General features: G+C 37.9%; 2 protein-coding genes across 4 annotated transcripts; one reads left to right on the forward strand and one right to left on the reverse strand.

The window, feature by feature from the left end:
• Window positions 1-8,380: 8,380 nt before the first annotated feature.
• Window positions 8,381-14,935, forward strand: LOC122008016 (autophagy-related protein 3-like). Of its 3 annotated transcripts, none has more exons than XM_042563591.1 (11): window positions 8,381-8,541; window positions 8,650-8,836; window positions 8,929-8,999; window positions 9,206-9,334; window positions 9,415-9,581; window positions 11,544-11,629; window positions 12,209-12,260; window positions 12,886-12,951; window positions 14,238-14,365; window positions 14,489-14,593; window positions 14,691-14,935. In XM_042563591.1, exons 2-10 carry the CDS (start codon window positions 8,676-8,678, stop codon window positions 14,583-14,585), a joined length of 957 nt encoding a protein of 318 aa, XP_042419525.1. In that variant the 5' UTR covers window positions 8,381-8,541; window positions 8,650-8,675; the 3' UTR covers window positions 14,586-14,593; window positions 14,691-14,935. The 3 variants fall into 3 exon arrangements, with proteins under 3 accessions (XP_042419525.1, XP_042419527.1, XP_042419526.1); XM_042563593.1 differs by having other exon boundaries at window positions 8,408-8,541; window positions 8,655-8,836; XM_042563592.1 differs by having other exon boundaries at window positions 8,413-8,567.
• A 1,685-nt stretch (window positions 14,936-16,620) lies between these two features.
• Window positions 16,621-21,802, reverse strand: LOC122010609. Its single transcript, XM_042567126.1, has 4 exons — window positions 21,324-21,802; window positions 18,795-19,056; window positions 17,814-17,907; window positions 16,621-17,110 (listed from the first exon to the last, which is right to left on the reverse strand). Exons 1-4 carry the CDS (start codon window positions 21,800-21,802, stop codon window positions 16,845-16,847), a joined length of 1,101 nt encoding a protein of 366 aa, XP_042423060.1. The 3' UTR covers window positions 16,621-16,844.
• Window positions 21,803-23,025: the final 1,223 nt, after the last annotated feature.

Raw genomic sequence — 23,025 nt, forward strand, 5'->3', positions numbered from 1 at the left:
GATAATCGCTCGCCCCCGAACGGGGGAGATAAAATATCTGAAGCTGGTCCGAGACCAGTGGCGACCGCTCGACCCCGAACGGGGGAGATAGAATATCTGATAACTAGTCCATGCAGCGGTCTTCAAGCCGGGGTTTTATAGTCGCCGGTTCGACTCTACGATTTAACGTCTGGGCTAGACGGTCTTCAAGCCGGGGTTTTTATAGTCGCCGGTTCGACTCTACGGTTTAACGTCTGGGCTAGACGGTCTTCAAGCCGGGGTTTTTATAGTCGCCGGTTCGACTCTACGGTTTAACGTCTGGGCTAGACGGTCTTCAAGCCGGGGTTTTTATAGTCGCCGGTTCGACTCTACGGTTTAACGTCTGGGCTAGACGGCCCTGAGGGCTAATTCAAACCCGGCCGATCGGATCGGGGGTCTTCGCCATCGAGCCCGTGGCGCCCGGGCTCGTATATAATCCTCCGGCCGATCGGCTCGGGCCCATCGAGCCCGTGGCGACCACGGGCTCGTATATAATCCTCCCCGCGGCTCGGCTCGCCATCGAGCCCGTGGCGCCACGGCTCGTATATAATCCTCCCTGACGGTCGGCTCTTCATCATCGAGCCCGCAGCTCGGATATAATCCGCCAGCCGATCGGTTTGGGGTCTTCGCCATCGAGCTGCAGCTCGGATATAATCCGCCCGGCCGATCGGCTCGGGGTCTTCGATCATCGAGCGCCCCCGGATATAATCCGCGCTCGAGCCGGCTCGAGGGTTCGCCATCGAGCCTCGCCGCCGTAATCCGCCCGCCCGGCGTCATCGACACCGATCGCTCAGCGGATATAATCCGCTCGGCCAATCGGCTCCGGGGTCTTCGTCATCGAGCCTGCAGCTCGGATATAATCCGCCCGGCCGATCGGCTCGGGGGTCTTCGTCATCGAGCCTGCAGCTCGGATATAATCCGTCCGGCCGATCGGCTCGGGGGTCTTCGCCATCGTGGGACTAATACAGATCATATAACTAACCGAGAACAGATAACGGAAAAACTGACCGAGGTCATGAGAATGGCAGAACTCTCCGGCGTCGTCCATCTTCACGTTCCAGATCAGGCGCGTTCCCACAGACGGCGCCAATTTGATCCTGTCGGGAAGCTGAGAAGACGAACCTGCCGGTATGACGTGTCTGGAGGGTTGACCGCATCCTCTTGACCCGGTGGTGAGCTGTCCTCTACGTTGATCAGATCGTCAGAAGTCCTCCTCCGGTCAACTGTACCTGTATCCAGCGACCGGGTTCCCCCGGTCTCTGGTACCTCGGTGCTCGAGGCGAATCCCACAGACATATAAGTAACCGCATAATAGTATAGCAATAAAATGAACAGATACCGAGTACGAGAACTTACCCTGGCCCAGGGGGGCGCCCTCGGATGGATGGATGAGATGACTGCGTCGTCGCGATCCCGAATAGTAGATAAATGTCCACCGAACGCGTAGCTGGCTCCAGTGGCTCGGAGCCTGATGCGATATGGATCCGTAGGATGACGCACTGTCCGACTACAATCTCGACTCGCAGGCCGGAATACAACAGCGGCTCGAAGGCCGGACACCATATCGGCTCGCAGGCCGGAATAGACAAATAGTACGATACCTGAGCACTCGAACGGTGGCTGCCCAGAGGGCGACGGAGGTTGTTGTCGAGGGGAGACACTCATCGGAGGCAATGCCGGTGGTCGCTGGAAATAGTAGCCTCCTAAGCCGGTGGCGACAGTAATCGCCGGAGGCGGCGAAACTGGACGGTATGACGAGGCAGCGGCGCTAGACACCAAAAGAAGAGGCAGCGCTAGACGCCAAAAGGGGTTGCGGTGGTCGCTATACACAGCGACGATGGCCGCTGGACTCGACAACGGCAAAGGCCGCTGGACACTGCGGCTATGACCGCGAACGGAGGTAGCGGTGGCTGCCGTTGGCAGAACCCACAATTGCTGAGGGCGGCAGTGGCGGCAGGAGGTGCCGGCAACCGCTGGAAACGGCTGTAGCACTGAAGGTGTGCTCTCCCTGGCGGCGACTACAGCTCCCCACGGAGCAGAGCGTGGAGTGAGCTAGCGAGAGAGAGAGAGATGGCTAGCTGATGAGGAAGGAGAAATCGGCGGCAGCGGCGTGGAGGATGGGGTGCTGGTCGTGACTTTCGGCGATCATGGCGGCGGAAAAACCCCTCTCCTATTCCTCCCCGGCGATGGCGGGCACGCACCAACAGAGCTCCCTCCTGTGCATAGCGGCGACCCCCCTCTCCCTGCGTGAACCGTGCTTCCCTTATACTCAAAACCCTTAGCAAGTGAGATGACAATAATGCCCCTCGTCTTCCTTATTATCACACTTCGAGCCCTCCTCATACATCCGTATCAATGATCATTTTGGAAACCCTAAATACATCTTATAGTCTTTCAAAAGGTATGGGAATACCTTAGGAATACAGTGAGAATATTTTTAAGAAAAGGTATTTCATCATACCTTAGAAATTCTTAGTGAATACTTTAGAAATCAAAGATTTCAAAATCACCTTGGGAATTTTATATTCAAGCTATTTTGTTACTTGTTGTTCAAGTTACCCCTATTTTTGATGTGTATCAAAGGGGGAGAGATAGTGATTCAAGGGGAGTTATTAAACTCAGGGGGAGTAAAATAAAAAATAAATACTTGTTTGCTTATATATTTGCATATTAACTTAACTATGAACTTTGGCTGTTAAACATCAAAAAGGGGAAGATTATTAGTGCAGAGTGTACCAGAATCAAACCTGAGTTTTGATGTTGTCAAAGGTTCAAGTTAAGTTTTATGAGCTAACAAGTTAACTGAGTGTGCAGGTTGTTTACTCAATCGGGAAAGCCCTAGTTACGATTAGGTATGAAAGACTTAGCAGATCGTGGAAGCTAGGCGGAAAGACCAAGTGGGTCGAGAGGATTCGACACTCGGCGGGGAAGTTCGATAGGTTTGGAGGACCGAAGATCAAGGGAAAGTCTCGGGTGGCCGATCCAATGCTAAGAGACAAAGTCTAAACAGGTCTGGAGGACCAAAGTTTGGCATGTAGGTTGAGGTAAGCAATTGGAGGAGCGACAGTGAGGTTGTGTTCCTGGAAGGAACAAACCCTATGTCGCTGATAACTAGCATTTTTATTGATTATTTTGACTCTTATTATTGACATTTTTACCTTCTCACATGCTTAATTTGATGTTTATACTATGTATTGTGAGTAGGAACTTATTTTGGACTTAATTATAAATTTCCTGCAAATTATGGAATTTAACCTCATGTTTTTATGTGGTTTTGTAGGAAATCTAAAGAGACATGGATTAGGGTCTGATCGGATCGAATTTAACTTGATTTGGAGGTTAAACAGAGGAGATCAAGCTGAATCAATATGGACCGTTGATCCTGATCTAGAGAGATCTTGTTCCTTCATTCATATCTAAGTTATCTAACCCTTCATCCTGATTTAAAGCGATCTGGACCGTTCATAGGGATCAAGGCATCAAGGGTTCAACCAAGAAGAGGAGCAACAATTCAAACCCAATCTAAAAGCCCACTCTTCAAGCCCAATTTCAAAAACCCAATTTTCCTTCTCTTATTGGATCTGAATCCCATCAACCAAATCCAAAAATCCTCATCTCCTTAACCCCAACCCGGCAACCCGTTAAGAACCCTCTTCTTCTCCTCACGCGAACAGTTTTGAGGGGGGCGATCTTCTTCTCGCGACAAAGCTATGTCACACGACTCTTCTCGCACCGACGACTTTCTTCTTCCTTTCTTTCTCCGGCCGACGACTCTTCTCTTACCTTTACAGCCGCCGGCCAGATCTCCAACCCGTTCTACCTTCTTCTTCCCAATTCCAATCTTATTTTATTGATTTGCTCAAGACGAGCAAGAATAAGTGTGGGGGAATTGAGAAGAAGAAGGTAGAACGGGCTAGAGATCCAGCCGGCGACAGTAAAGGTAAGAGAAGAGCCACCGTCCGGAGAAAGAAAGGAGGAAGAAAGTCGCCGGTGCGGGAAGAGTCGCGTGACCTAGCTTTGTCGTGAGAAGAAGATCACCCCCCTCAAAACTATTCGCGTGAGGAGAAGAAGAGGGTTCTTAACGGGTTTCCGGGTTTGGGTTAAGGAGGTGAGGATTTTTGGATTTGGTTGATGAGATCTGGATCCAAATAAGAGAAGGAAAATTGAGTTTTTGAAATTGGGCTTGAAGAGTGGGTTTTTAGATTGGGTTTGAATTGGAGCTCCTCTTCTTGGTTGAACCCTTGATGCCTTGATCCCTATGAACGGTCCATATCGCTTTAAATCAGGATGAAGAGCTGGATAACTTAGATCTGAATGAAGGAACAAGATCTCTCTAGATCAGGATCAACAGTCCATATTGATTCAGCTTGATCTCCTCCGTTTAACCTCCAAATTAAGTCAAATTCGATCCGATCATACCCTAATCCATGACTCTTTATATTTCCTACAAAACCACATAAAAACATTATATTAAATTCCATAATTTGTGGGAAATTTATAATCAAGTCCAAAATAAGTTCCTACTCACAACACATAGTATAAACATCAAATTAAGCATGTGAGAAGGTAAAAATGTCAATAATAAGAGCCAAAATAATCAATAAAAATGCTAGTTATCAACTCCTCCACACTTATTCTTGCTCGTCTCGAACAAGTAAAATAGAACAAAAAAGATAACTAAAAATGCATTCCCCTAGCAATTCTTACTCAAACTTAGAAAATAGTGAAAGAGAGTTACCTAAAATTGTCAAATTCAAATGACCAAAGCATTCATGAATTCAATTCATACACTAATTAACAAGCATGATAACTTCAATCCATAATGGATAAAATGAGAATGATAACAAAATAATCTCACAAGGAAAGTGATTGTGGTTCTCCTCTCATATATATATATACAATAATGTAGCTCACTCAAACTACTCATGGATTCATACACTACCATATGCTTGCTTTGCTTCTAATCTCCACCACTATAAATATAAGAGTGTACAATAAAATAATGAAGACATTATTTATGTAAAAAAAATATGAATCAAACAAATGATAGTGTAAGAAAAGAGATGAAGAAGATAAAGTAAGGTAATGGTGGAAGACATGGACATAGTAGAATGTTACATAGATGAGTACAAGAAAACAATGCCCAAAAACATATCTCATACAAACTTTCAAGCTAGCTCTAAAAACTCAATAAAAATGTGAATAATCTCTATGATAGCTTTCAATAAATATTCACTCATGATCTACAATAAAATTCAAATTTTACTACCATAAAAATTGTTACTCACAAAAATTTTTACCATTTTTCACCAATTCAATAGAAATGTGAACAACTCCTACTTTGACATTTCTCACCACCTATTTTTTCACTAACTGGTTCTGCCTCCACATCATCATTACTCTTTTCTTCATTACTTGATTCAGTCATCATCTTCTTATTAGCTAATCTATGACATCTCACACAATACTTTTAGCATCAAAATAAGAGTAATATAGTAAAAAAAAGTCTTATCATCATTATTTAACATAAATAGTTTCACATCATTAATTAACCTAAATAATTTCATTATTTCTGTATTTACCAAAAAACTTCCTTGTTTGTGACTTAATAGAATCTCTTCATCTGGAAATGGTACTATATCCAACACCTTTTTATAATTATAAACAAAATATCACTTCTATAATTATATTTAGAAAAAAAACATACTAAAAATATAGTAACTCACCTTACTAAAATCAATGTCGATAAATAACCAGGGAAATCTTACTCCTTTCCTAACAAAACAACCAGGGAAAACACCATAAAGACCATGCATGTTCAAATGAAGGTATGCTTTCATATAACCATGCCTGAATACACAAAGATATTATTACAATAATATGAAATATATCACAATCGCACTTCAAAAATTAAAAACTCATCATTAGGCTAACAATACAACTATCTACATATTTTTTTCTTCCTTCCAACCTATTGTCATTACCAGTATGTAAAATAAGTTGGTGGCACAAATCTGTATGCTGCATATCCCCACGTGTAATCAAAGAACCTCGTCAGGTTATCAATATAGGATATAATAAATCAAGGAGTGGAATAGTTACAAATATAAAAAATAACACAGTTAAATAGAAGACAAATAAATAGTCTAACAAAATCATCCACTTCAGAATCCTTCTCTGATCCAACTAATACAAGCATTTTATCATGAATTGCAATCTTATTTACGTTGCTGACTTTTCCTCCAAATAATCGAGTCATAAATTTGGACTTTATGCTGACATCCAAATCAATAGGTTGCCCCACATGAGCCAAACCAAAGATGATGTGAAACTCAGTCGATGTGAATGGAACTACAATGTTGTCACTAAACAAGAAAGAACGCGAAGACTGCTGGAATCTGTTTAATACTAAATCTATTTTGATACTATTAATTGACATCTTAGGAACCTCGAGCCATGGAGCAAGTGGAGTGCTTTTGATTCTCTTTTTTTGCTTATTATCCAAATTGGGTAATACTTCATCTAATACAGCTTTGAAATATGTTGGTGAACAATGCAAACGTGATTGTTTGCTGCTCTTCTCCACAGATTTCGCCTTAATCTCCTTTAATTTTATAGCTCTGCTTTTCTTTCCCATTTCTGTATAAAAATAAATTATTTAACAATTCATACCATAAACTATAATCCATGGAAGATATAGGCATTAAAGTCCTTAAATTGAGTATATTATTCAGTTTATTGATAATCACTACACAATAATTATATATCTTATTCAATCATTCAATTGAAGAAGATAAAATACAAACACATTCATAAACACAAGTTGCAATTAGAAATTCAGAACCCATTTTTATTCAAACTAACAAAATCAACCACAATCAAACAACAAGAACAATTTATAATTCATACCATAAAGTACAAGTCATGGAAAATATGGACATCAAAGCGCTTAAATTGAGTATGTTATTTGTTTTTTTGCTAATCAATACATAAAAGTAACATATATCTTTCAATTCTTCAATTGAAGAAGATAAAACACGAACGCAATCATAAAATTATAATTCGAATATCAAAACTAATTTTATTCTAGCTAGTTGATTGGACAACATCAAAAAGTTAAACTATTTATCCATTCATACCCTAAAGTACAAACCCTAAATATTTTGGAGCATCAAAGTGCTTAAATTGACTATATTTTTCAGTTTATTGATAATCGATATTTAAAACTAACATATATCTTTTAATTCTTTAATTGAAGAAGATAAAACACAAACACACTCATAAAATTATAATTTGAAAATCAAAACTAATTTTATTTGAGCTAGCAAAATGGACAACGCTAATAATTATAACAAATTACGCATTTATACCCTAAAGTAAAATCCTATAGATTTTTGGACATCAAAATGCTTAAATTGAGTGCATTACTCAGTTTATTGATAATCACTATAAAATTTGCACATATCTCATATTCTTTTAATTGAAGAAGATACAATACAAACTTATTAATAAAATTGTAATGCGGACACCTAAACCTAATTTTATTGAGCCTCAATCTCATAAAATCGAAAACACTCATAAGATGGTTTAGTCGGGTTCTGTCACCTCTTTGATTTTTGCCTTTAATGTTCATAGAGATAGTTTAGGAACGAAGCCGAGGAGTGTGTCGCCGATGGTTTGGAGTCGCGGAGGTAGAGTGCCTCGTCGAGGTTTGGAGTTGCGAAGTCGAGGAGTGATGGGTCAGATGTTGGAAGAGAAAGGAGCAGTTATGCATTTTAAATCTAAACGAGGGCAATATGGCAATTTCCCTAGGGTTAGGGAGTTGAAACAAATAAACCGATTTTGTCAAGTATTGGGAACAAATTTATATTGACATGGGACTGAATGCAAAGTTTGACTTCCAATTGGGGATTTAAAGATAATTTCTTATTTATTTAATTATTTAAAAAATAATAATTTTTCTTACAAATAATTTGTTTGGTTTAGAAAAATAATTTATAGAAGCTTGTCAATCCTAACATGTGAGACTAAAGAGAAATATAGAAAATTATTGATAAATTTTTTTTAATAATACGTTGCAGTTAAAATTCAAATTCTAGATCTTTAATTGATTAATGAGATTTTTTTTTTAATAATACGTTGTAGTTTTTCAATGTGAAAAGAAAAATAAATATTTACATAATTTAATTTTAAATTTTATCAAATTAATTAAGAGTTAATATTAAAGGTTCAGATTTTTAATAAGATATTAAGATAATATTATTATTAGCGTAATTGAATTAGCCATATAATATTTTCAGGGGAAAAAAACACGACTTGTTCTTTTCACAGAATCAAAATTTACCGAGGCTGATCGGAAATCTGTCTTATTTATTATTAAATTTAGGGCCGTGCTTCTTCCGTTCACACGCCAAAATCGCCTTGAAGCTCAAGGTATTGAATTTGATCGCCTGCGGCCGGGCGATTGATCATTCCGGCCACCGATAAATCGTTCGATCGCCGTCGTACCTCGGCACCATTCGGGTAATTGTCTTTGGAATCATAGTTTGGTTCGTCTCTGCCCTTGTTTGCCTGTGTATATTTTCTTTGCTGTCTCTATGCCATTAATTACGTTCGATTCTCCTCGAGAAGGGAAGGGTAGTAGCCGGGGAGGGAAGATGGTGCTGTCGCAAAAGCTACACGAGGTGTTCAAGGGGACGGTGGAGCGGATCACGGGGCCCCGTACTGTCTCAGCCTTCAAAGAGAAGGGCGTCCTCAGCGTCTCCGAGTTCGTTATCGCCGGCGACAATCTCGTAGCTAAATGCCCTACTTGGTCTTGGTTAGTTATGCCTCTCCTCTGCGTGTCTACGTTCTTGTTTTCTCCCTTCCACCTCATCTGAATTGCGGTTTTTGTTTCATGATTTCGCGTAGGGAGGCGGGCGAGCAGAGCAAAAGGAAGTCGTACCTGCCTGCCAACAAACAGTATCTCATTACGAGAAACGGTATGACCAGTCCATCGTCAGCTGTCTCGTAGAAGTATTATTTTTCCCTTTTTTGTTTATTCCAAATTTGTAAAAGATCCTTCTTTGTGCTCCGATCATGTGGTCGTGTTGTTGCAAAGTAAAGATGAAAATTTTCTATCTTCAGAAGCAATGCTAACTGGACACCTCATTTTTTTATCTTCTCCTTCCATCGTTCACTGTTGCAGTGCCTTGTCTAAGGAGGGCTAGTTCAGTGGAAGAAGAATATGACGCTGCTGGGGGAGAGTTTCTTCTTGGTGGTGATGATGACGATGATGATAATGATGGTTGGTTGGCAACTCATGGGATGCCCAAAGGTAAGTAAATTTTGATTCTTCCGAGTTAGACATCATTTAGTGAATGTCTATTCCATAACTCATTTTTTTGGAACTTTCAGGGACCAAGAGTGTTGATGACGAAGTTTTACCTTCCATGGAATCTCTAGACATCAGAAAAGAAGGGGCTATCAAATCTATTCCCTCTTATTTTGGTGGCGAAGAGGAGGATGACATACCTGATATGGCTGATTACAAGGATTCAGAAAATTTTATAGAGGCAGATCCGGCAAGTGCTTATTTTTTGTGTTTTAGTTCTGAAAAAATGCCATTCCTTTGATAACTCTTATTATTGGTACAATCCTGTTAGCCTTGGGTTACCAATATTCTTAGGCAATAACATCATATGCATTATAAGCAGTTTATAAGCTTGTTTTACTATTATAGGATGGTTGACTTTGTTAGAAATCAGCTAGTGAAGTATATAATTCTAAAATATACACACACACATTCAGATTAAGATTTCTTTATGGTAATGATATAAAGCGGAATTACAATCCATGGATTGGATTGGTTGTGACTATAGAAGTTGAAATTGGTATATATATATATATAGAAAAAAATGAGATTTAGGATCCTTGTTGATTAAGATAGATTATCGTATTCTTCTTCAGTCTACAATAACCTCACTCAATCAACAGTGAGGGAGAGAAAAATAAGTAAGGCATTGAGTCTAATGAGTGATGGCAAGGTCCAGTGGTTCATCGTTTTATGGTGAATGCTGAAATGTGATAAGTCTAAACAATTTATGAGGGTGATGAAAACTCTTCTTTCCATGCAACTCTCTAAGAATCAAGTTGGAAGTAAAGGGAAGCTAAATTGGTCAAGTTTCTTAAATTCATCTCTATTTAGCGAAGATGAACTAAATTTATTCGATTTTTAATATCAATTTGATCATAATTTAATGGATCCTAGTAATTTTCTATTACAATTCAACTTATTTCTAATTAATTTCCTTGAATTTCTAGTTTTTTTTCTTATCTTCTTTTTTGTTTTTACGAATGGGAGCCTTGGTGCAACGGTAAAGTTGTGGTCATGTGACCAAAAGGTCACGGGTTCGAATCATGGAAACAACCTCTTGCAAAAAGCAGGGTAAGACTGTGTACAATGGATCCTTCCCCAGGACCCCGCATGGTGGGAGCTTCGTGTATCGGGCTGTTTTTTTTTTTGTTTTTTTGTTTTTATAGTATCTGATTCTCGAAAAATATCAGAACCTTGCCAATATTAAGTCAACTCAGGCAATCCATATTGGTACTGGATGATTTTGCCAACTATACTGATTATATCTAGTCTGTTAGTTACTAAATTAGACAAGAGTTGGCCAAGTATCAAGATGTTACTATGTCCATGATGTTGGCGGCCTCAATTGTTTGAGTGCATAATGACTGGAAACATACTTTTCTCATTATCAGTGCTGCACTTATTCAAGCTCTTTGCCAAATAATTATGTCTAGGAGGTTTGTTCTCGGTGTAAAATTAATAATTCTGCAATTAAATATATTTTTTCTCTCCATTGACAGAATAAACTTATCCATTTGGGGGCCTTTATGTTTGGATTAATGTTGGTTCTATTCAGAAAAAGATAAATACAGCTATGACGCCTTGATACTTTCTTACATTAGCTTATTATTTGTTAAGTTGTCAATAAATTGCTATTCATCTATTTCTGGACAGGCTGAGTATGCAGATTTAGATCATATTTAGTCTAGTGTGGTCACCAAGTAGCTAGATCCTAGCCCTAGTTACCATGAACAACACCATGCTAACAGTTAGTTTAAAATAAATATTAAAATTGGTGCTTTTGGATGCACATACATAGTAAGGTTCTTTAAAGTTTTCTGTTGTCCCCACGGGGATGCCCAATTGGCTAGAGGGTGGTAGATTTGCTATAATGGGGTATGGTTCAATTCTTGACGGGCGCATGCCTAGAACAACTCTTCCCACCCCTAGTCACTTGGAGGTCTACTATAGGTTGACCCCGTGATTTAGTTCCCTTCACATAATATGGGGACGGGCTCTGAGGGGTGTCTAGGGTGAGCATATTCACCTTGCTACAATTTAAAGTTTTCTGTTGTGTACTTGCAGTTGGTTTGACTGCTTTTTTAAGAATAATATATTCCATCAAGTCTCTCTCTACATTTAAGATATATATATATATATATCTGGATGTTATTGTGTGGTTCAAATGCAGGCCACCCTCCAGTCTACCTATTTAGTTGCAACTGAACCAGAGGATGACAACATTCTTCGAACCCGAACATATGATATTAGCATCACGTAAGTTATATGATGGATAATGATTGTTGCTTCTCCCTAGACAGACGATTTTTGTTTGATTTTTTACTACTGCATGCCACTTCCAATTGCTATATGTTATAACCTTTTTCAATGTTTAGCTAGTACGTCTAATAAACAATTATAACTCACAGATGCACTATTCAGCTCTACATGTTGATTACAGTTTCCTAGTTTCCATATTTTTAGTTCGAGGATTGAAATCTAAGATTCACTAGCATATTTTATATTCAAAATTCGTGAAATAATAACATGACAATTGAGGACTGTGTGTATGTGCTCAACACATGTGGATCTTACAAAAACTTACATGCGATCAATGAGGGTATCATGTTTGAATAGAATTTGTATATGACATTTGGCATAACATGGTCCTATAAAAGCAGGAGCTTATTTGAGATATATCCTCATAAAACAAATACAGTAAAAATTTTAATATTGGTTTCTAGTATTTTTATTGGACAAAATCTTGAAAACCTATTGTTTGTCTGTTCTCTTAGTGAAGTTCTCTTTCGTAGTGGAGATTGATTATTGAGCTTATACATTTCTTTGTTTTTTCAGGTATGACAAATATTACCAAACTCCTCGTGTGTGGCTAACAGGATATGATGAGGTTGTTTTATTATAATTGTGTTTCTCCATGTAATTGAAAAAGGCATTGTAGAATAGCAGTTGTTTTGATTTGGTTTTGGCATTTACTTATATAATGATGGATTTGAGTGTTTATTTTTATGATTTCTTACTGACTTAGTGGTATTAGCAGTCTACTACCATCACAATTTAACGTTTAACATTATCTTTGGCAAATTGTCATGGTACTTTCTGAAGATCCATATTAGTAACTTTTTATTTATTTATTCTTGATTGATGAGATTTTATAATTTCAAATATTCAATTTTGGAAATTAATGGTTCTCTTTGGAACTTATCTGTTTCACAAATATCAAACAGTTTATTTTATGTAATTATGTAAGGTGCAAAATTGATCAATTTAACTAATTCTATCAAAATCTAAGAAATAATTGTTATAACTTTGTAATGGTTATCACTGCAATAATATTTTTTTAGTTTTTGTATTCTTGTATGGTTATTCTTGTATTGTAGATTATTTTTGATGAGTTTTTCTGTCTTGGTGGTGATTATAACCATAATTTCACTCTAAAGTAGATTCTTGGCCTTTAAATTTACCCTTTAACCTTTTATAACATGTATTAACTATGCTCTGATATTAAATTGCAGCGAAGGTGCCCTTTACAGCCAGAACTAGTATTTGAAGATGTTAGCCAGGATCATGCACGAAAAACAGTATTGTCATACTTATTTATATATTTATCATTTTATCAAATATCTTTTCTATGAATAAATATCATATGAAATAGCTAAATTTGAAACTCTTGTAATTCAAGTTTGTTGATTATGTATATGTCTTGTTAAAAGGAGTAGGATGTGGGAGGAGTTGCTGAATTCCACCCTTACATGAGAGGAGTCTTGCATCTTCAATTGAGGATTCTCAAAATATTTAAATATCAAAAAAATCTCACCTTATGTGGGTAGACATTTTGTGTTAAGATTCACTTGAACTTTAACATGCCATAAGTGCAAGAGGTTTAGGTTCAGATCCTATCAGTGCCAGAGAAATAAAATACAATAGTTAGGCTCAATGGACATGAGACGGTGTATTAAACTTAGGATGCTCTTTACCTAATAGTTCCATTTAAAATATAAATTGGTCTCTTTTGTAACGTCTCAAACTTTTGGAAGAGTGGTTAGCCAATCAAATTTATTAGTGGAAACTAGGATGACCATGCCCATAGTCCTACATCAAGAAGTCCAATGCACTATCATATAAAATATAAATTGATTTCAAACTTTTTTAGAATAATGGTTTAGATTTCAAACTTTTATAACTTTAATATGGTATGAGAACAGAGATTCAGGTAGGAAAAAAATTTTGGTTGATGAGTGGTATAGATTTTCATTTGACAAAAGATCCACTGGAAGATTTTTCAAATGGTTTCACGGAGCAACATTGGTCATATTTGTTAGGCTATAGTTAATGCCTTTGCTTACCCATTATCATGTTCAGTATGGTAGATGTGGACACCTTGATAGTTTTGTGAATTCATGCATTGGTGGATCATTTGAAAGAAGTGTACTTTTAGCTTCAGCACATTGTAGCACATTCCAGTTCAAGTCTCAATTCATAGTTTGCATTCATGTAGAAAGTTCTATATTTGCAAAGAGAAATGATATTCATCTAGAAATTTCATCTAGAAAATTCATCTAGATAGACACATAAATGATGGGACCCACAAAAAATGAAATGATGGGTCCCATTTTTATGTGTCTATCTAGATGAATTTTCTAGATGAAATTTCTAGATAAATATCATAGTTCATTTTCAAATTGCAGCCCTATTGTGTTGTTTTTCATTGTTCTCTGATGTTACATCTTTTTTGTTAATTACCCAATTTCCTACTGAACATCTCTTTCCCATTGCTAGTGTTCTTGTCTTTTATTTTTGTAATTTATTCTCGATTCGAGAACTTAATTGTTTGACGTTGTTATATTGATTATCTGGAAACTGACAGGTGACAATTGAAGACCATCCTCACATGCCAGGGAAGCATGCATCTGTGCATCCATGTCGGCATGGTGCTGTGATGAAAAAGATCATTGATGTTCTAATTTCACGTGGAGTTGAACCAGAAGTCGATAAGTAATTTCCCAGCATAATAACCCAATTAAAAAGCTTTGGGAATCTGAACTTAATAATCTTCATTTGTGCATCTGGACTTGTTTAACATCTACGTTTCTTCTAATGTTCTCATGTATTTGATAGGTATCTCTTCTTGTTCTTGAAGTTCATTGCTTCTGTGGTTCCTACTATTGAATACGACTACACTATGGACTTTGATCTCGGCAGCTCCAGTCATTGATCACAAAGGTAACCTTCTGGGTAGTGGATGTGATCTGGTGTCATATTACTGATTCATTTTCGATAAGATTCTTATCGCATTATGTTTCTCTGTTTCTCGATGCAGTGGTCTGGTTGATGACAGCATGAAGTTGAACAATATGAAGCCGTGTTGGGGTCGAATTAAAGCGACGAAGCGAGGAAACTATTTATCATATTTTAACACATGAATATGGTCGAGTCATTACACATGCATGCGTGCTTTTTTAATGTAAAACGAGTGAAAGAAAACGTAGGCGGTTAATGGCGTTATTTGTATATAATTGATGTTTTAACCTTTCGATTTCATAATCATACTCTCTCTTAAGTAAATCATCTCCTGGTCGGATCAAAGCTAAGCTATCAAATCAAAATCCTGATTTGAGTATTTCGCAACATTCTTCTTTTCTTTGTAGATTTTACTGAACTCTCTTTTGTCATGCTACCTTTTGCTGCGATTGACTGTGTTTGATAGTTATGCACTAACAGTTGCTTATCTAGTGGTACTTGAGTTAAATTTAAATGATCTTTTAAATCGTAAATTAGGGGTTCATGTGCATAATGGTACTATTAAGAGGAGTTGAGCTTTGTTGTTACATATAATTCACTTAGATTGCATCCATGTGGTTTGGTGATATTCAAGAGCTGATGATAAACATTGAATCTAGGGGCGCAAATGATGTTCAAAAATACAAATATTTTGGTTCAAGTTTTGTGTTTTGTTCGGTTTTGATTCGAGTAGAATTATATTTAAACTTGTGTTTTGTTCCATGAGTTATTTGAATCTTAATTTGAGAATATTTTTAAATTAAAAATAATCAAAATTCGGCTCATGGACAGATCGTTCAGAACGATCGAACAAACTATTTCGGTTTAAAAAAAAATTATCGAACGGCTCGAATTCGATAACCATCGGGTTGTTCCTAACTTCCTATCGGTCGAACGATTTTCTTTCTATCGTGCCATCGTGGCCTCTTTCTTCCTACTCCTCGCCACCTTCGGCGCCTCCGCCGACGATGAGTGCCTGCACACGGTGTACGTCCGCACTGGATCTGTGATGAATGGCGGCACCGACGCCACCATCGGGCTGACGGTGGGCGACTAGGCGGGGCGTGAGTTCACGGTGGTGGACACGACGGCTAGTACTGCGAGTACGTCGAGGTGACCGCGACGGGGTCCGACCTCCCCAGTGCCCAGACCCTGTTCTACGTCCGCCAGTGGCTCGCTGCCGACGCCCCACCCTAAGCCCTCTACGCCGCCATCGACGGATTCGGTCGACCAGCTCCAGACCGCTCCTCAACGGTCCGATCAGCTCCACCTCGTTGTCGGAGAAGGCGTCGCTGATGCTCATCATCCTTCTTATTCCCCCTCCTCCTCCTCAACGCCCATGGAGCTTTACCTCCGATCGCCGCCGACATTGCGAGAAATTGATCAGTATGGAGTCCTGACAGCATTGTGAACGTAGTCTTTATCAAAAAAAAAAAAAAAATGACAAGTGTTGCATTTTGGGCGTGAATTAAAAAAAAAAGTTATCTGGTAACATCAAATCTGATACGATCTTTCGAATTTTCTAACGGCTGCTAGCGATAAATTAGAAAGTCATAGCGGGCAAATTGAATTAAAAAAATAATTAATCTGATTGGATAATGTCGAGTATGGGATGATTGATTCGGTCTCATAAAATTTTTTCACATATTACTACGATAAATCGGTCCTATAAAAATTACTCGACTACATCCTTTAGTTGCGTGTCCCATTTAGAGAAAAAAATTCTATAAATTCGTTATAGATGGGACTCGAATCTTGAGTGTTTGGATAATAATCTGGATATCCTGTCGTTACACCATAACCCCGGAGACAAAACTAAAATAGAATAAAATTTTTATAATGACTGGACCCACCGCTTCGCGGTCTCATATCCCAAAAACTCCGAAGGGATTTTTTAGAAAGTCTCAATACCACTAGTTGATAAAAGTTTGCAAGAAGATTCAAACCTGACACCTCAGTCGACGAACAAATTAAATTGAAGATCGATCACATGGTTGCTATCATATTCACTGAATTTCCAAGTCCAAATCACCGTTCATTACAGGTAGCAACCACGACTACACTGCACAGTCAACGAACACAAGTATATGCACAATAACGGACATGTTTAACAACATTATTCATGTCCTTTTATATCTACAACAATCCCCTTATGTACATGTTTAGGGAAGGAGTAAGTCATGTCGACGAGTTTTCATGAAGCTGTCTGAAGGCGTTTCATTATGACGATCACAAACACAAAGATCGAGACCAACAGAGAGGACCTCACTGCATCCTCAAATGCATCGTTTCCATCTGTCTCATTCTTCTGAAACAGGAACATCTGCTTTGCCAGCCTCGTGATCTTGTCAATGAACTCAATTAGCTTACTCTTGGCATTTTCTAACATCCACCCAAGCGGTCCAGTGTCTGTGTCAACACGCTCTTCTGAGCTCCCGGTCTCACTGCTTTCGGAGGCACCTACAGTGTGCAAAGTTATAATCAACACAGTGAGCTAAGGAAATAAAACTCTGAAAATTAGTAGATTTCCCAAAAGATACCGCAATCACCCAAGAGACAACACTTAAATGTACAAATCATATTAAACCAACATTCTCAGACAGTCACATCCACAAATACCACTGTAAAAGTGTAGTCCTGGCAGTACTCAAAAGATATTTACACGAGAACAAGAATGACTGGAAACAATTAACATAACTGTAAGCCAAATTACAAGCATCTGAAATCAAATGCATAGAAGAATAATATGAAAAGGATCAATTGTAATTGGTGAATTTTTTATTGTGTGGATATTTTTATGAATCTATCCACGTGAGATGGATGTAATATACATAGGACAAATAATTTTGAAGATTAGATCTAAAATTTTAAGTTGAACAACTAGTTGTAGTTAAGCTAGAACACATGTCAACGTGAGCATCAAACTTGTGTGACAATTAGTAGAACCTCCCTCCATATCCGTGGGGCCGGCACTAGGGGGGTCGCTAAGGTAGCGGATCTACCTTTTTTTTTTGTGTGACAATTAGTAGATGTAAAGAAATGAACATATTTTTGCGATGAAAAGATTTCCCTCATAGATTTAGAATAAGAATAAACAAGTTCCAAAATTGATGCCTTCAAATTGATTGACTAGTGCTAATTTAGGATCATCTCTGAAATATACCTTCAAGAAAAGTTTTTTTCAGTTCCTGAACTGTTTTATTGTTCATGACGGCATCCCAAACAGCTTTATCAGATGAAATTGAAACAACCATTCTCTGCATGGGCAAAAAGAAAATAGAGGATAGATTATCCCAAATAATCATAATGACGCCCTACAGAAGGAGAAGAGCATCTACATTACATAATATGCATCAAGATTATGTTGATTAGGCCATGATAGTCAAATGGTCAATGTCATCAGGATCCACACATTAATATCTCAATTCATCTAGCACTAGTAGCAATAAAAATGCTTTGGAGCAATGCCCACATTGTGCTCTTTCTATGCAATTGTCATATACAATAGGTCTTGTGATGAAGCAACTGTAACTTTAAAAGAAAACAAGCAACAAATTCAACTGATGTATTGATTTACATAACAAAGTTACTTATGGAGGAATCACCTCAATGGCCAATAGATTGACAAATGAAGAACAAGAAACAAATCAATGGTTAGATATTTCTATTTGGGCCTGTAAATCTACCCAAAGCATACTCCCAAAAATCAACCATAATACAGTAGCATAGAGATCAAACAGAATATAAAAAACGGCCAACAAAACCTAAAGAGAACAATTCTGATGATCACAGGAATTTATAGTGTGCCATGGTCTCTACACTTCAGGGTGTAGCTGAAAAATCTTGTAACTCAATTTTAAGATACAATTCATACTGGTTAATGTATAGAAGAAAAGTCAGTAAGCTAACTAAACCTGAAAATTTATTCTGATTACATTACTGATGATAAGCATGAAAAATTATCAACCAATAATTTCTCTCAGTGGTTCTACATGTCAGCATCCAATATCTGAGATTGTCTTTCTAATATCTTCTATAGAATAATTATATCTATAACAAGAAAATAGAAACTCTTCTGACAATTTGTCACGTAGTGAGAGACATGATGAGAAAAGATTAAATGCAATAAAAGTCAAGCGCAAACCTGAAGAGTTGCATTTGCATTGAACAATTGAAGTGCATCTAATGCATTCTGTCGTTCTTTATAGTTTGAGATGTCTGAACTATAAACTTGCATTGAAGGTTCAATCCAGTCAGGGTGGCACAATTCATCAGTGGACTCAGATGATGAGTTGTAGATCATGTTCATTTGAGCTATATTCTTATCGATTGCTTCAGAAGAATCATAATCCTCCAATTTCGGTTCATAGTTTACAATATGTGGGAAAACAACCGGGCCAAGCATCCTACAAGAGAGCGAAGAAAAAACATAGCTTCCATGTCATCAAAAATTTATTTCTAAGTGGTTGCATAAGTGTTTGAGCTGAAGATTCAATTCGGTTGCAGTAGTATTCTATATTGCAGCCCCATATTGAATATGTAGGCAGCATATGTAGTATGCATACTGCATATACAATTAACTCCTATGTAATTCCAATTCAATTAGACAAATTCAATCAAATAAAAGATGGTATGGTCAAAATAACCTCGTATCCCTAACAAACGAGGAAGATAAAAAAAAGAAAACTCTTACAAAAAATTATTAATTCGAAGCTACACACATAATCTCTACTGTTCCTGTTTGAAATCGGTGGAGATGGAATGTTGGACATGTGGCTCGGATGTTGATAAAATGAAGACTCCTCGCTATCAAAAGATAACTTCGAAGCACTCATGCATATCAAAAGAAGCATTAGTGACCGGCCCAGGAAGGGGTCCTCGGCGTAGGCTCTCCGACGCTCAAGTCAGTTATCGGTAGAAGGCAATGAAATGAATGAACAGTGGAAATTGCATAGTCTCGCGTAAATTGAGCGTACCTACGCCTATAGATGGAGACCCCTTTTTATAGTGTTACTGTTTGTCTGTGTACGAAGCTTAAAGCGTTTGACAGACCATAAAGATGCTCTGACATCTTTCCCAAAATGAACCTGCAATCTTTACGTTTGGCAGAGAGGAAGCTTCTGATGTACAATTTGCATATGGAATATTCACTATCCTTCGTGGCACAAAACGCCAAAAAGAAATATGAGGTCATTGGGTTGGGCCCACAACCCACTTACCAAACTGACATAGCTTTTCCTATGACTTGGTCGATAGTCGCTTGGCCGATCGGACATATAGAATGTAGTTGGGAATTCGTCCCTTACTCGGCCTATCGGTTTTAACTAAAGAGTTTAATCGGACTGAGCGTCCATTCAGCCGATCGAACCGTAGTTCCGATCGGCTGAACTGCACAACCGAGCTATTCAATTGTGCTATCTTAAAGAAACCTTGGCCTTGGATAATGTTGACTCGTCTTGAACTATTCGTCCATATTGAGAGGCTTGGCATCCGGCTGGCCCGATGTTCTGGTCAGATAACCTCTTGGTCCAATGGTTCGACCAGCCCATTGGGCTGATCGGATAACCTCTTGGCCGTGATGATTGACTGTGTTGGCTTTAAGGGTTGACCCTTCCTTGACTTTGACCACTATGTCAACCAGCCTCTTGGAGTTTGACTCGATTCGGGGGGCCCACCTCAATCGCCGAATCATTTACTATTTTATAAATTTTAAATTTTAGCCCTAAAAACTTTAAGAAAAATTATACTTCTGGCCTATTAATTATAAGATATTAGAAATTCACTCAAACTTTCTAGGTCGGCCACAATTTACTCGAGAAATAGATAGATAGAATACTTCACCAATCTCCTTGGCACCACATTAGACACTCAAATTTGATGGGCACACTTTTGACCACATCTAAAAAACCTGTTCAGCAAATGAGATCTGAAACATCAAGATCCATGTGTGTTTGACATTGGTGTCATTGAATCCTTTAAAGAAAATAATATATAAGGCAGTGTCGTAAGTGTTATCACTTGTATTGTCAAACGTCTAACACGTAATTAATTTTAAACCAAGGAAGTTCTCCAAATCTTTCATACGATTAATTTTATTTATTCAAAATATAGTAGTTGCTTTTATGCCAAAACCAGAACGGTACAGATTGGATTCACTTAATGCTCGATTTTACAAGGAAGGAAAAGCTCATACAAGTTTGATTAATTAGATATGCTATTTGGTAACAACAACGTGTTAGCCTTCTTTTATATGCATATAAATAAATGTTTCAGATTTGACTAATTTGAAATATGATTTGGTAAAATAATTTGTTATATTGAATGATATATGCAAATTAGATTTATTGTTATGATTTCAATTCAAAAGTTTATTTCGTACGCTAAATTTAAAATTCCATTTGTCTTCTTCTTCTAAGATGATTCCCATCCATAAGCCATGATCCAGCTATGGCAGATGGAAGTGCAAGATCTTTATCTTATTATTATTATTATTATTATTATTATTATTATTATTATTATTATTATTATTATTATTATTATTATTTTGGAGAAGCAAACCAAGGAAGTTCTCAAAATACTTCATAGCTTCCATCTTATTTATTTACTTTTTGTTTAAAAAATTGAGGTTGCTTTTATATTTTAATAGGCAGATCACAGATTGGGGAAAGCTTACTGCCGAAGGGTTGAGACGGCGTCCTCGGCCTCCTCCCTCGACGGTGCGCTCCCGAACACATGCCGGTCTTCCTTCACTTCCTCGTCCCAGAGCGGGGCCTCGTCTGCGACCCGCTCCCAGTCCTCCAGATCGGCGAGGCAGCCGGAGTGCGAGCTCCAGATCGAGGACGACCCGTTCTCCGCGGAGGCGAAGGTGGGCGAGGCCGCTCCGGAGGAGGAAGACACGCGCATGGCGCCGGACGGAGGCTTGGTGCGGACGGAGGAGAGCGGCCCCAAGACACCGCCCCCAACCGCGCGGCCCATGGCCCGTAGGAGGCTCCCGCTTACCATCGTCGGCGGCAGCGGCTTTGGCATCGAGTGTTGGGAGATCGCGGCGGCGCTTCGGAGGAGGCGGCGGCGAAGCAAAGGGCGGAGAAAGAGGTAGGGAAGGCAGTGAAGGTGCGGACGATGAGGTGTGGTTCGCAATGTATTCAATCGCATTTATGATGATGGTGAATGCATTTACGTCATAGAAAGAGATATAATAATAATAATAATAATAATAATAATAATAATGACGGTGACCTATTAATACGGATAAAGTGCGTAGATTTTAGAAATAAATTCATCATTTTAAAATTATTTAATCATTTTAAAACATAATTAAATTATAATAATTATTAGAGTATATTTATTTTAATAATTTATTAAATTTAATTACACACTGTTACATACGCTTTTCTAATTATATAGAAAATTATAATATAGTGTGTAAATGATAATTTTAAATATTAAAAAATAAATAAAATAAAATAATAGATTATTATAAATATATTTATAAGTAAGTTACTTATAAATTAATTAAAATTATAACATATTATACTTCTTAAATAAAATTTAGATTTGTTAAGAGATTTTGACTTTTGATTTATAATTTAATTTTTATTTTGGTGTCAAAATTAAACCAAATCATGGTGTAACAGTTTTGGACGTTTAGTTGGTATGTACTATTTTTTTTAGTCATTTTAATTACTTTAAGAAACATAATTAAATTTATAATTAAAAATATTCTTGTATAATTTTTTTTCAATATAGAACATTCCTCAACTACCTCAACTTGACCAACTAACTTAACTTCTTATTTCTCCAAAATGAAGAGCTTCTTATGTATCTTAGAAAACATATGGAGTAGTCTACCATGACGATTGCTTTCAGCTTTATCCTGAGTTATTACTTATTATTGTTCCAACAAGTTCATGGGTTAAATTCATCACCAAACCAATTCATCTAGATAAACAGACTATATCATACCATCTACTCGATATCAATGAACTTTTGTCTCCTTTCTTACAATCTCGTTCAATGCTAGAATGTGGTGACTCCCAAAGGTCGTCCAGTTATAAAAGTTTTTAAAAAATAGTAACAACTTGATCCTCATGGCCTTTCTTCTAGCGTAATCACGACCCTCAGATTATAAAACTCATGAAGCTTCGCGTGCAAGAAGCTCAAAATTAATTGAATTAGTTACCAAACAAAGCTCAATGCAACAAGAGATTGTGACATAAACAATAGAAAGGATGAATGAACGAGTACGCCATGAAGAAATGGATTCAGTCACTGTCATTTCGGAGTGCTTGCTTTTGTTTTTTTCCCCCTTAATTTTAAAACTGATAGAGAAGGATTCTCTTCATATTCACTTGCCATGATCATGGAAATTCAATTCA

The sequence above is a fragment of the Zingiber officinale genome, chromosome 8A (assembly GCF_018446385.1).
Source record: "Zingiber officinale cultivar Zhangliang chromosome 8A, Zo_v1.1, whole genome shotgun sequence".
Classification (NCBI taxonomy): domain Eukaryota; kingdom Viridiplantae; phylum Streptophyta; class Magnoliopsida; order Zingiberales; family Zingiberaceae; genus Zingiber; species Zingiber officinale.

Bases quoted from the DNA above. Each gene is read 5' to 3' on its own strand.
- LOC122008016 (XM_042563591.1), top strand. From the start codon at position 8,676: ATGGTGCTGTCGCAAAAGCTACACGAGGTGTTCAAGGGGACGGTGGAG. The intron at 8,837-8,928 runs GTTAGTTATGCC...GATTTCGCGTAG, and splicing joins AAATGCCCTACTTGGTCTTG to GGAGGCGGGCGAGCAGAGCA. The intron at 12,952-14,237 runs GTATTGTCATAC...GGAAACTGACAG, and splicing joins AGGATCATGCACGAAAAACA to GTGACAATTGAAGACCATCC.
- LOC122010609 (XM_042567126.1), bottom strand. From the start codon at position 21,802: ATGCGATTGAATACATTGCGAACCACACCTCATCGTCCGCACCTTCAC. The intron at 19,057-21,323 runs GTAAGCTTTCCC...GCTCTCTTGTAG, and splicing joins GCCGTCTCAACCCTTCGGCA to GATGCTTGGCCCGGTTGTTT. The intron at 17,111-17,813 runs GTATATTTCAGA...TGCACACTGTAG, and splicing joins GAAAAAAACTTTTCTTGAAG to GTGCCTCCGAAAGCAGTGAG.